This window comes from Canis lupus, chromosome 10, assembly GCF_011100685.1.
Source record: "Canis lupus familiaris isolate Mischka breed German Shepherd chromosome 10, alternate assembly UU_Cfam_GSD_1.0, whole genome shotgun sequence".
Taxonomy (NCBI): Eukaryota; Metazoa; Chordata; class Mammalia; order Carnivora; family Canidae; genus Canis; species Canis lupus.
Genome location: NC_049231.1, coordinates 28,237,956 through 28,251,216, shown reverse-complemented (window position 1 = coordinate 28,251,216; position 13,261 = coordinate 28,237,956). Strand labels below are relative to the sequence as shown.

Sequence of the window (13,261 nt, the reverse complement as noted above, 5' to 3'; positions counted from 1 at the left end):
AACACCCAGCTAGGACAGCACAGACCCCTTTGGGGCATTGAGACAGGTGAGGCTTGGCCCCTGGAAGTGGGGTCAGGGCAGAGGAGGGGACAGTGACCAGGGCCAGGACCGTGACCGCTGTCCCGTCTCACAGACACCTGCTACGTCCTGTCCTTCTCCATCATCATGCTGAACACCAGCCTCCACAACCCCAATGTCCGCGACAGGCCACCCTTCGAGCGCTTCGTGTCCATGAACCGAGGCATCAATGACGGTGGTGATCTGCCTGAAGAGCAGCTTCGGGTAAGAGGGGCACGGCCACACCCGCCTGGTCCCAGGATCCGGGAGGGGCCCATCCTTAACTGGACAGCCGAGAGGGGCTCCTCTGAGGTGGAGCGCCCAGGTCGGCGGCCGTCTCCAGACGGGCTACCACAAGGGGTTGGTCCCCAGAGGGGCGTTCCCGGTGGCCCTCATCGTAGTCCACCCAGGAGGTCCTCTCCGCCTTCACCCTTTGGGGGGACTCTGGGCACCCATCATTCGCACCTTCCAGAAGGGGTGCTTCACCCAACTCAGGTATACTGCTTGGAATCCCAGGTTCTTACACCCCGTCAGCATGTCAGAGGTGAAAGTCCTCAGGGTCTGCTAAAAGCCTTCCCTCCTTCAGAGAGGGGGAAACTGAGGCCTTCCACAAGGCAGCTCGTGAGCCAAGAAGAACACACACCTCCCATCTCTTCCTCAAACAGCCCCCACTGCTGCCACACTGCACTAGGCCCTGTGCCGGTGAGGGGCACCCTGGGATGAGTCAACCAGGGCCCTGTCCAGGCCGAGTTCAGGGTCTGGCGGGAAGATGATGCACATGTGAGTTATAGCCCTGTGTGATTCATGTGGTGCTAGCTACAGAACATAGCTACAGAGACGCAGAGGGCACTACTATCACTCTCCTGGGGGCAGAGGAAGGGTGCCATCCTGGAAGACTTCACAGAGGAGGTGACTTTTGAACCGGGCCTTAAAGGTTGAATGGGAGTTTTCACAGAGTGAAACAGAGAAAGGACATTCCAGAAGGGGGGAAATAGCCAGAACCCAGGCCTCGCCTGGCTGGAAAAGGAGAAGCGTCCAGAGTGGCTGGCTGAGGTTGTGGGGTGTGTGGCCAGGGACAGGGGGCACAGTGGAGCCGGAGCATCCAGGGCTTCCAATGACAGCCTCAGGAGCTTGCGTGGTTAACCACGGGCAACACGGAGATAGGAACAGTTTTGCAAACACAGGAGTGAGATTCAGAGCCTGGTACAGCAGAAATGAACTGACAGCTGCGCCAGAGGAGGGGAGGAGAAGGTGGGAACCCCACCCTCCCGGCTGAGCACCCTGCGAGGTCTGCGGGAAGCCTGGGTCTGGAAGCACTCGGTGTCCCCCCTCCGTGCTTGAGAACTGCCACGCCCTCAGCCCACCACCCTCCTTGGTCCCCAGAGGGGAAAGTTTATCATGGGGTGGGGGGAACCACAACACCGAATGAAGGCTTGAGAGCTGGTTAGAGCTCGAGTCAAATCCCGTCTCCCCTCCCTCCCCCACCTTTGCCAGCCCGTGACCTTGAGGAATGACTCACCCACCTCTCCAAGCCACCATTCTCTCAACCAGGATAATGACGCCTGCGTCACGGAGCTGCCGGGAGCAGCAATTTGTAAAAATGTAAAGGGCATAGCCCATGCCAGGGACAGAGCACGGGCTCCAAATGGTGGCTTATGTCACTATGAAGAATAATTAATAATAATTTAAAAACCCTGGCGCTTAGTAAAATGCCCCAAATCTAAAATGCACTGGGGAGTCGGTAACTCATCTCATATGGTGCTGGTGGCAGGAGGCTGTCCTGGTCTGGCAGATAATGAGTTAATGACACACAAGCATTTGGGGCTCAGCACTCCCCCGCCCCCCCCCCCCCAGCCCTGGGCACCTCCCTCCCAAGGGTTTTTTCCTATTCAAGCCTTTTGTTAGTAACAATGCACTACATTTGTACAGAGCTTGTAACTTTCTAGGGCTTTAGGGTCTAGAATCTCAATTTAGCCTCACACTCTGCCTGGGAGGTCTGGGAAGGGTTTATTATCCTAGCGGGCAGCCGGGCAGCCGGAGAAGCAGGCGCAGAGGTGGGGGAGAGGGGACAGAGCGTGGGAGTCACAGCCACATCCAAGTCCTGGCTTGCCCCCTCTCTGGTTGCGAGCCTTCTAGTAAGTGGCTTGACCTCTGAGCTCCCAGCTCTTAGGACTGGTGTAGAACCGTAAGGCGTTGAGCAAAATGCCTGTGTCGTTAGAGTGGCTAATTATTCCAGAAGCTTCCCAAGGGGCAAAGAGAACCACACAAGCCTGGTTCTTGCTGTTTAGGGCTTTTCCTGCAGAAGTCTGGGGCGGGGGGCGGGATGCCCCGGTGCTGTGTGGAATGGGGGGCACCTGCCAGCCTTCTCTCAGGGCCTCACCTTCCCTGTTTGTAAAGCAAGAACTCACCTTTAAGCAGCTCCAGGTATTCAAAGTGGGCCGCTCTGTGGCAGGATTCCCCGTGCTGGCCCTGGAGCTGGGGCCCTGCCGAGGATCATAATGCTTTCAAGTGGGAGGGGGCGCTGCGGGAGGGAGGGGGCGGCGAGCTGAGCCCCCCTCCCCAGGCTGTCCTGATAGGGATGAGGCCCAATGCCTGAGAGACTCAGGGCCAGGGTATACGCGGTGTGGACTCACAGGATGGGAGATCGCATCCCGGCTCGGCCCTTTCTGGCTGTGTGACTGTGAGCATGAGCCTCGGTTTCTTCACCTGCCAAGTGGGCAGGTGCCGCCGCCCTTGGGCAGCTCTCCTGAGAAGCAGAGGTAATGCGCGCAAGCTCCTGACGCTCGGCAGATGGCAGGGGCCCAAGAAACACCAGGAAGGGAACCACTCCCCTGCCCGGAAAGGGAGCTCCCGGTGGAAGAGGGGAAGAGGGGGAGGCCAAGAAGTGGGGCTCTCTGGCATCTGGTGTTACAGGTGGAGAAACTGAGGCTCAGGCAGGGGAACAGTCTCCCAAGTCAGGGCATGTTCTGCTGCGGGCAGTCCTGGACCTCCTGGGTTCTTGTCCAAACGTCTCCGTCAGCACTGACCACGTCCCGGGCCCAGCTGTGGCACTCCGTGTTCTCACTAAGTCCTCCTGACCCCCTTAGGCAGTGGGTACCAATCCCAGTTTCCAGCAAAGAAAACTGACCTCCAAGAGCAGTAGCTGGCCAGGGGTCTCATAGTTTGTGAGGACACTGGATTCGAACCCATGTCTGTCTGACTCCAGGGCCCTTCCTCCTGCAGAGACCAGGAGGCAAGGTTTTGTGATGGAGGACTTGGCCATGTATCCCAGCTACCTGTTGCTTTCTAGCCAAAGGAATCGCAACTCACGTAATGGGAAAGATCAGGGATCCATTTGGCTTCAGATCTTTGGGCTTCAGGCTCAGCTAGATCCAGGTGCTCAGTGAAGTCAGGACTCAATCTAGTGTCTCCAGCTCTCAGCAACCTTCTCCTCCTCAACAGACTGTCTTCAAATTGCAGCAGAGATGGTCCAGGCAGCTTAGCAGCTAAAACTAAAGTCCCAGAATTAAAGCGTATTGGCTGGCTTGGGTCACATGTCCTCCCTGCACCAGTCACTGTGGCCAGCAAGAGGAAATGTCCTGCTTGGCCAGGTGGGAGTCGTTCCCTCATTCCTGGAGCCTAGGGGAGAGGCAGTAGGTGTCAACCCCACCCCACCCCCCCAGAAACCTGGACAGAGAGTGTCTGGGCTGGTGAGTCCCCAGAGAAGGGGGCGGAGGGGGGGATGCGGTACAGCGAGAGAGCCGGATACAAGACCAGCAGAACCGTTGGAAGGTGGCCTTGTCTTTCTGATCACAGTGCACCCAGCCAGGCTTGGTGGCCGCCCCACCGCCCACCCGCAGGGGTGTTTACCTGCGGGGGAGGGCTGGCGTTTACAAGGGCAGGAACAGAGCCCAGACGTTTCCTTTGCGGAGGGGGTGAGGGGCAGAATGTGCGAGCCGGTCGGCTCCCGGCACCCGCAGAAGCTGCCAGGGGGCCCCTTGTGGGTACCATGGAGGATGAGGCCGCCCCCCACCCCTGTCTGCCACCCTGCTTGCCTCCTGGGCCTCCCAAATGTTTGCGCTGACAGGTTTGCTGACAAGGCCTTTCTGCCGCTGGCCTTTGTTCGATAGGCCAGCACATCTCGGGCCTTCCCAGAGCCCGGCTGGGCCTGGGCAGGAGGGGCAACAGGGCTTCCCAGATGCGCTTGAGGTGCGGGGGCTCCCCCAAAAGAGCAAGCGGTCCCTGCTGCTGCCTACACCCACCCCAGCACAGCCAGGCTGAGCCAGGGACTCTGGGATTGGGCAGAACACACCTCCCTCAGGCCCAAGAAAACCTGCTTGTGGTGGAATTGTAACCAACCCCCCAGGCCCTGAGCTATCAGGTCAGAAAAGGCCTTTAAAAGCCAGCAAACACCATTTCCAAAACTTTGGGGGAATCAAACAGTGCTTGTGAAATTGTTCATTTAAAATCTCAAGGAAACCATCTGAACAGCAGTATACACAAATGCAACAGAAGGAAATGATTTAATTATCTTCGAGATGGAGATCCAGCATTGGTTTTAATAAACAGAGACAGTTTGGAATGTTTTTCCAAACACTTGGAAATATGGGCAGGTTTGGCCATAGAACACAGAGCCCCATGGCAGGGGGTTCAGCACATGCAGGGATGATCTGCTGCAGACATCCACAACTCACCCACGGGGAGGTCTCAGCCCTGGCTTGTGTACCTCTGGTGACGAGGAAGTCATTACCACACCAGGTTGCTCCATCCATATTCCAGCAGCTCTAACTGCTAGAAGGTCCTGCATGGAGAACTGAAATCTATTTTCTGGGAACTCTCCCCCTGTGATCACCGTCCACCCAGCAAAGGTCCCCCTTGCCCTTGAGAGCCAAGTTTGGCATCCATCCCACCTTGAGTCTTTTCCTTGGGCCGGGCCTCTCGACATGGGCAGTCAATCCCCACCTCCTTAGTCGCTCCTCTGTGTCCTCCTCCCTGAGGTACACCTGGAAGTCTCTAGGTGACTGCAAGGAGGCAAAAGGGGGCTCCACCCCTCATGGATGTTACATAAGGAGGCCCTGACCCTGGCTGCTATGACCCAGTGCGTGTGTGTATGTGTGTGTCTGAGCGTTTATGTGTGCACACACACAGGTGAACATGTGGGGGTCTAGAGGTCCTAGGTGAGCATCCTTGCCTGCAACACTCTAGACACAGGGGTGACTGTCTCTGACTCCCTCATCTGACCTGTAAGAGCGGTGCTGGGGGGTGGGTGAAGGCAGGAGCTGTACTCCTCCCTCCTCTTTACCTTCCCCTGGACTTAGAGCACAGAGGGGCTCTGACCCCTGTGTAGTCCGTTTAGCGGGCGCCCCCCACCCAGAACTCTGAGGGATCAGCACCTTTCTGCTGTTAAGGACCAGCATCTCAGGGATCCCTGGGTGGCGCAGCAGTTTGGCGCTTGCCTTTGGCCCACGGTGCGATCCTGGAGACCTGGGATCGAATCCCACGTCAGGCTCCCGGTGCATGGAGCCTGCTTCTCCCTCTCCCTCTGCCTATGTCTCTGCCTCTCTCTCTCTCTCTCTGTATGACTATCATAAATAAATTTTTAAAAAAAATTTTTTAAAAAAAGGACCAGCATCTCAGATAGGTTGAGGCACATGCCCAGGGTCACACAGCCATCAAGTGACTAAGCCGCGAGTTTAACCTAGAGAGCCTGACACCCAAGCCTACGCTCTTGTGACATGCCACTGGCTGGAATTCCAGCAACAGGGGTGGGGGTGGGGTGTCAGGGGGACAAGGAGGGGGGTAGGATGGGCATCAACCACCTGGTCCTAAGGAGTTGCTAGTCTGTTTTAGGCCAGCCCCTGGGGGAGTCCTGGGGCTTGTGACACCCAGGCCTGCCCTAGGGGAGCGCCCTGCCCAGTGGGGGAGAGCCTCCCCAGCAAGCGGACATACAGACAATGCCAATGCCGCCTCCACTCACCGTGCTCTGGCCACAGAGCTGGGGAGCCTGGCCTGCGGAGGGCCTGGAGGTGCAGACCAGCAGCCCGGGGGAAGCAGGTAGCGTTGCCACACAGGCCCAGGCTCCCAACTGGGATGGATGTCACAGCCGGGCCTTTCCCTCCCTTCTCTGAGGACAGAACCTCTTCGACAGCATCAAGAGCGAACCCTTCTCCATCCCGGAGGACGACGGCAACGACCTCACTCACACCTTCTTCAACCCCGACCGCGAGGGCTGGCTGCTGAAACTGGGTGAGGCGCACATGGGCACACACGTGGGCACGAGGCAGACACACTCAGACTCCCATGCACGCCCGGGACACATGCACACCGGGACATGGGGCCTCAGGGGTGGAGCCGGCTAACCCTCCGCTGTCCTGACCCCAGTGCAGCCATCTGCCTGCCCCATCCCTCCATCTGTCTGTCCTGGGGGAGAAGGGGGCAGTGGGGGAGGGGAGGACAAGCAGGAAGAGGAGCTGAGAGGCTGACGGGCCTTCAACCACAGCTCTGACTCTTCCTGGAAGGTTTCTGAGGAAGCCAGGCCCAGAGAGGTTGGGGTGCCCATCTGAGGCCACACAGCCAACAAGCGGGTGGGCAGAGGGTTGGGTGTCCCTGCAGGATGGGGGAGGGAGTGGGACAGGATGTGGTTCCGGGGAGCTTCCCTTCAGCATGATGATGGTGGGGGAGGGCCTCCAGCCTGCAGAGAGGAGCCTGGTGGGGGCTGGGGTGCCCGGGCTGGCTGCAGAATCAGCAGGGGAGCTGCAGGCCTGTCTGCCCTGCCCAAGCACACTCCTGGGTGCCTCTCCTGCAGAGCCAGCCCAGCCAGGGACTGGGGTGTTGGGAGACAGGTAAGGACAAGGACAGATACCTCGTGCTGGAGCAGAGACCTGGGCTGGGGGTGCCCGCCTGAGCCCACCACGTCCCCGTGGCCCCTCTGAGCCCTCCATGTCCTCATGCCCCCCTGAGCCCTCCACATCCCCGTTCCCCCCGAGCCCTCCCCATCCCTGTGCCTGCCTGAGCCCACCACGTCCCCGTGCCCCCCAGCCCTCCCCATCCTGTGCCCCCCTGAGCCCTCCCTGTCCCCGTGCCACCCCAAGCCCTCCACATCCCCATGCCCCCAGAGCCCTCCACATCTCTGTGCCCGTATCCCAGTCTGACCCTTGCGCGGACCACTCAGCCTCCTTTTTTGCCCTCTGGACCATTCTCAGCCCCAGGGAGGCTCTGAATCGCGGATCCCAGCTCCTCCACACATGTGCCAGGGGTCAGATCACAGTCCCCGGGGGGGTTCAGTGTGTGTCACAGCAGCCAAGCACCCAGGCTCAAGAGCTGGGACACCGGGCTCAAATCTGAGCTCTGCTGAAGGGCCATGCACAGACAATGGTACCTCCCTATGCCTCGGGCTCTTCATCTGTAAAATGGGGTTAATAACGGTCCCCTCCTCATAAGCAGTTCTAGGGATTAATAAGCAAACATTTTCTAAAAACTTCTAGAATGTTGCCTGTCAGGCAAAAGATGAAATGCTTTGCACGGTGCCAGTGGGGAAGTAGGCCAAGGGATGAACTGAGGGGGAAGGATGGCAGAAAAGCACAGGGAATGGGCGGCCACTGGTCCTGGGGCCTGATTGCCAAGGAGCCTTGAATGCCAGGTCAAGTGGCCAGGGGAGGCCTGGGGTGATGGGTGCCACCAGGGTGTTTGAGTGACCAAGGGACGGATCTGGGGGGGAAGCGTAGTGGGCTAGGGGTCGGGAGGTTTGAGAGGAGGGGGCAGAGGAAGGCTCTCCAGGCCCTGCTCTCCTGGGAGGAAATGCTGGTGGCCCAGGGAGAAGTCCGCTGACTGTGCCGCTGGCTCCTGCAGGCGGCCGCGTGAAGACGTGGAAGCGCCGCTGGTTCATCCTGACCGACAACTGTCTCTACTACTTTGAGTTCACAACTGTGAGCAAGGGGTCCCTCCCCAGCCCCGCCCCCTCCCAGACTCCCACCAAGCAGTCCACTAACAGAGCTTGGGGCTCCTTCGAGATCATTCAGCCCCTCTCTGCACCCATTTCACAGAGGGGAAGACTGTGCAGCAGAGAGCAGGAGGGGCAGGGTCAAGCTTGCAGCCTGGCCCGGTGACTCCCAGATCCGAGCTGTGCCCTGCTCCCTACCCCCCACCAGGGCTGGACAGAGTCTGGGACGATTCGTGCACTCCTCTGTGGGTTTGGGGGGCCCTTCGAGTTCACTCCCTGCCCTGGGTCTCAAGGCTGCATTTGCTGATCCTTTCCCCCTCCACCGCTGCAGGACAAGGAGCCCCGGGGAATCATACCCCTGGAGAACCTCTCGGTGCAGAAGGTGGACGACCCCAAGAAGCCAGTAGGTGGCACAGCGGGGTCCTGAGAGCCAGCCGAGAGGCGGTGGGGGAGGTGGGAGGGAAATTTCTGAAATGGGGTGGGAGGAGAGGGCAGCTGGCCTGGGTCCTCCAGGAGGTCCTCCACCGGGCTGGGGGTCGCCTCTGTCTCCCTCCTGAGGCCATGGACCCTGGGGGCGGGTCACTGTCATCAAAGGGGCGCGATCTCATGGTCTCTCAGAGCCTGCCTCTGACACTGGTGAATGACCTTGAGTAAGTCTCTGCCTCTTTCTGAGCCTCAGTTTCCCCGGCCGTCAGCCGGGGGTCTTAGGGGAACGATGGACTTAGGAGGAGCCTTGCACATAGGAAGCCCTCAGTGTGAGGAAGAGCAGCTCCTGCCCCTTTGCCAGCCGGGGAAGCAGGCCCGGGGTGGGGTGGGTCTTGCTGTTTGTCCGAGCCCCAAGGGGCTGGTCCTCACTGAACCCCCAGCAAAGCACAGCCCCGCCGCCCCCTCCTGCCACCCCTGCCCGGCCCTCACCCCGCCGCCTCCCCACAGTTCTGCCTGGAGCTCTACAACCCCAGCTGCCGGGGCCAGAAGATCAAGGCCTGCAAGACGGACGGTGAGGGCAAGGTGGTGGAGGGCAAGCACGAGTCTTACCGAATCTCTGCCGCCAGTGCCGAGGAGCGCGACCAGTGGATCGAGGCCATAAGGTAGGGGCTGCCGGGGCCTCCTGGCCCTTCCGGAGGCCTCTGCTTCTCTCTGGGCCTTGTCTCCTCCTCTGTAAAAGGGGCTAAATCTAGAATCTCCCCCTCGTTTCTGGGATGCAAATCCCTCCTGCCCATATGGTGTAAACACCTCCTCTGGTGCCAGCCCCTGGCCAGGCCCCACGGGGGACACAAGAAGGTGAGGCCCCAAGATCATGGGCTGGCCGGAGGATCCCGAGAGATGTTGCATATAAAGCTCTTTGCCCGGTGGTAAGTGCCCGTGAATGGCACACTCATTAGCACCAGGATCCAAAGGGGCCCTGGAAAGACCTAGTAGAGATGGAGGGAAGGGCTTTCTAGGGGCGAGGACCAGGACTGGCAAAGACAAGAGGGCAGGTGAGCATGTGGCCTCCCTGGACACCACCCCAGAGGCCTGGGCATTGCCTCTGGGCATTGCAGGGGTAGGAGGGGGCGGGGGGAGGGGGTTGCAGCTGGCTCTGCAGGGATCGGGCAGTGGGAGACCAGGCCCCCCAGGATAGCAAGGACTCCGCCACCATGGCAGCTAGTGTGGGTTTCTCCTGAGGGCACTGGGGAGACTGGTAAACAGTAGGGGTGTGGCCAGGTGAGGAAGGCCACGGTGTTGGGACTGATTCGGGGGTTCAGAGATGGGCAGTGAAGGGGCAGGTTGAAAGGAGCCAGGTGAGGGGCAGGAGCAATGTGGAGACATGGGTGACGGTGGGTCCTGTCAGCCAGAGGAAGCCACCGGAGCGGTCACTGGGCCAGGGGCTGTGTCCTAGGGACTTGCGGGGTCTTTCCCATCCAGCCTGGCAGGAGTCCTGTGAAGCTGCCAGGCCAAACCCACCCTTAGCTCCATTTCACAGACGAGGCCCTGAGCCCCCCACGGGAGGGACTTGCCCCACCACACAGCCAGTGGGGGCAGAGCCAGACCCACAAGGGGGTCTGCTGGCTCCACCAGGGCTCTTTCCACCTCCTCCTGGGATTCTTTTTTTTTTAAAGATTTTATTTATTTATTCATGAGAGACACAGAGAGAGACAGAGACACAGGCAGAGGGAGAAGCAGGCTCCCTGCAGGGAGCCGGATGTGAGACTCCATCCCCGGACTCGGGGATCACACCCTGGGCTGAAGGCTGACGCTCAACCACTGAGCCCCCCAGGCAACCCTCCTCCCGGGATTCGGAAGAGGGGTCCACAGAACTTTGGGGGCAGAGTTCTGAAGGCTGTCCGCTCTCAGCCTCACCCTCTACCCCCGCCCATGGGACTTTGGGCGGGGCTGACTCACCGCAGCCTGGCCCTTGGTGGGGCCATCTGGCCTTTCTCCTGCAGCAGGGCAGGTCGTCCCTTCCCTGGGAGACCCACGCCCCTATTCGAGCCTTGGGAGCTGAGGACCGCCCCCCACCCCCACCCCATCCCCACCCCCTTGGCAGCCAGCCCAGCCCTGCAATCTTTTCACCTGCTCTCATTTCAGAGCCAGCATCACCTGTGTCCCCTTCTATGACCTGGTCTCTGCTCGGAAGAAGAAGATTGCCAGCAAGCACTGAGCTTCCTGGAGGTGGTGGCCAGGGGCGGGGCCTCACGGGAAGCCTACCACCTGTGGTCCCGGGAGACACATGTCCCACCCCAGGGCACCCTTTCCTGGGTCACAGACATCACCCCCGTCCCCATTACTTTAAGCTAACAGGAGCGTGGCAGGGGCGGCAGGGTTCCAGAGGGTGGGTGGGAAACCCCGAGGGCTCAGAGGTGGCACTCGGATCCCCTGGCGCTGGGCACCCAGGCACCGCTAGGAAAGGCCCCCACTCCCTGCCCCGAGTCACTGCAGCAAGGAGCAAGGGAAACAGCCGAATAGGAACCAGCCCCAGCACCCAGCACCCTGTCCTGCATTTGGGCCTCAGTTTCCCCTTCTGTTAAACATCTCCTATACCTGAAATGCTGTGGGCCATTGAGGCAGGAGGGGCCACGGGGATCCCGAGTGCTTCCTGCCCTTGGCCGTGGTGATGCCTCTTCCTTCCGCTCAGGGGGTTCTCAGCCAGCCCCTCCCCTGTTTGCAGCAGGGGCTTAGCCGTCCCTGCCTGAGGGACACACACACAGCTCAGACCCATGGACGGAACCGCTGGCAGACGCCAGGAGCCCAGTGCCCGTGGTCTTGGTCGCAGCTGGTCTCCAACTTGATGTGTGCCTGCTGCCAGGTCACACTCTTCTGGTTCTTGGAAAACTGTGGGGTTGGGATAGAAATGTCCTGGTCCCTTCCGTGTCCCCCCTGCCCCCAGCAACGGCAGATCCCAGTGCTGCCCAAGCCGTCCCCTCCCTCCTCACGGGCCACTTCCTGTCGGTAAGCACAAGATTGTACTGGATCCACCCAAGAAGCTTCTGGCAGGAGGTGTTTGCGCTTGTGGACTGATCACCGGGAGGGGCTCGCACCCAAGGCTGCAGGGAAGCCAGGATCAGAGTGGGCTCCAGTCGCAAGGATGTCCATTTTGGAGGAAGAGCAAGTGGAACTCTTGAAGAAAGGGGAGCATCCCAGACACATGTTCATGCGGGGCTGGTGGTATGGCCAGGAAGCCCAGAAAAGAGAGCTTCATGAACTGTGGTTACCAGGAGGGCTGCCTGGAGGCAGCACCCATGCCACAGAGCGACATAGGAGCTTGTGGCAGAGTCTCAGCCGTAGCCTCCAGGCTGAGCGCTGACCAGGGGTCCTGTGGAGGTGAGGGGCTGCCCCAGCCGCGACCCGGCATCCTGAGACCCGCAGTAGGGCCGTTGAGAGTTGAGCTGACTTCCCAGCAGGCACTGCCTCCAGGGTGGCCCCAACCAGGAGGAGGACGCCTTGAACAGGCGCCTTCCCAGAAGCCCTTCTCCCCCCATCGCACAGGCCCTGGGGGAGTCCCTGCAGGGCGGTTCCCCAGCAGGAAAGCAGGATACGTGATTGCCTCTGCCCCAGCGCCAGCCCGTGGGCGAGCCAGAGCAAGGTGGATTCCCCAGGGCACGGGAGGCGAGCTCTCCTCCCCTCCACCCCCACTGACACGCACACATCTTTCATGGAGTCAGGGTAGAGTAGCTGTCTTTCAAGTGGTGAGATCCCCGTCACTGGAGGTGTGCGAGTGCCTGGTAAGGACATGGTGCTGAAGAGGGCCCGGGTTGGGCATCTGCAGGGGGCCTTGGAGGACTTTTGAGGACTTCCGCAGACCCCACATCAGCCTGGGGACTGAGGGCCACGTCTGCCACCGCCTCTGGCCCCTGAAAGGGCAGCCAGGGGCCACGGAAGGAGCACTGGGCTGAGGGTCATGGGCTCCAGAGTCCTCTCCCGCAGCTGGCATAGGCTGGCTGGGTGGCCTCAGCCTCCCCGTTCCCGCTCTGGTCCTCAGCTGCCTCCCCCATCATTGAGAGGGTGGAAGCAGTGATTTTCCAGGCATAGCACCTGTTCTCGGAATCACTCAGAAAAGAGAATAAAGCTCATGATTCATGTCACCAGAGGGGTCTCTCCTCTCTGTGACCATATCTCCCATCCTTGACCCCACCCCACTCATCCTCATTTCTTTCCCAGATGAAGGCTGGAAGGCCAGACAGGAAAGTGTGGGTCTTCGGAGGGCCCTGGGCCCTCATCCTCAGGGCTCCAGGGCTGTCACCCCAGACAGATGTCCCCAGAGGCTGCATTTGTGACAGAGGTCCCTTCAGGGCAGGGCCAGGGCCCAAGTGGCTCTGCCCAGGCCAGAGAAAGGCAGAAGAACTTCCCAACAGGCAGCTCCAGCCACAGGGAGAGTGAGCGGCTGCCTCGGGAGGGAGGTAACAAGCCTGCCTCTGCGAGGCCCCAAGTGCCGGCTGGCACCAGTGGTCACTGGCAGGGCTCTGAGCTTGAATTCAGTAACCTTCATTTATTTGTACTTCCCACAATTTTTATTAAGTAGGTAGAGTGTTCCAGGCGCTGCATGGGGGACAAGCCCACGTGTGGTTCACAATCTGAGGATCCTGAATTCCAGGATTCTAGGCCCCCCTCTGGACGTGCAGGGCGAGGAAGAGGGCCCCACACCCTAAGCCAGCGTCCCGCTAGGAATTCCACCGTTGAGCTGCTCCTTGAAGACCTGAAGCTGCCGAACTGATGGATTTCTCCGTGCATTCTCTCCTTTGGCCCACGCACCTTCCATGCACCAGGCTCCATGCCCAGCACCAGGCATGCAAGGATGACGGAGATACG

At 60.1% G+C, this 13,261-nt stretch overlaps 1 protein-coding gene across 2 annotated transcripts in view; it reads left to right on the top strand.

The window, feature by feature from the left end:
- Positions 1 to 12,540, top strand: part of CYTH4 (cytohesin 4) — a 30,738-nt gene extending 18,198 nt beyond the window's left edge. For both annotated transcript variants that reach the window (XM_038550659.1, XM_038550660.1), the window contains 6 exons: positions 134 to 282; positions 6,171 to 6,282; positions 7,885 to 7,961; positions 8,307 to 8,378; positions 8,909 to 9,063; positions 10,544 to 12,540. In XM_038550659.1, coding sequence (XP_038406587.1) covers positions 134 to 282; positions 6,171 to 6,282; positions 7,885 to 7,961; positions 8,307 to 8,378; positions 8,909 to 9,063; positions 10,544 to 10,616 — 638 coding nt within the window. In that variant the 3' untranslated portion in view covers positions 10,617 to 12,540. The remainder of the gene's footprint in view (positions 1 to 133; positions 283 to 6,170; positions 6,283 to 7,884; positions 7,962 to 8,306; positions 8,379 to 8,908; positions 9,064 to 10,543) is intronic.
- The last annotated feature ends 721 nt before the right edge of the window (positions 12,541 to 13,261 follow it).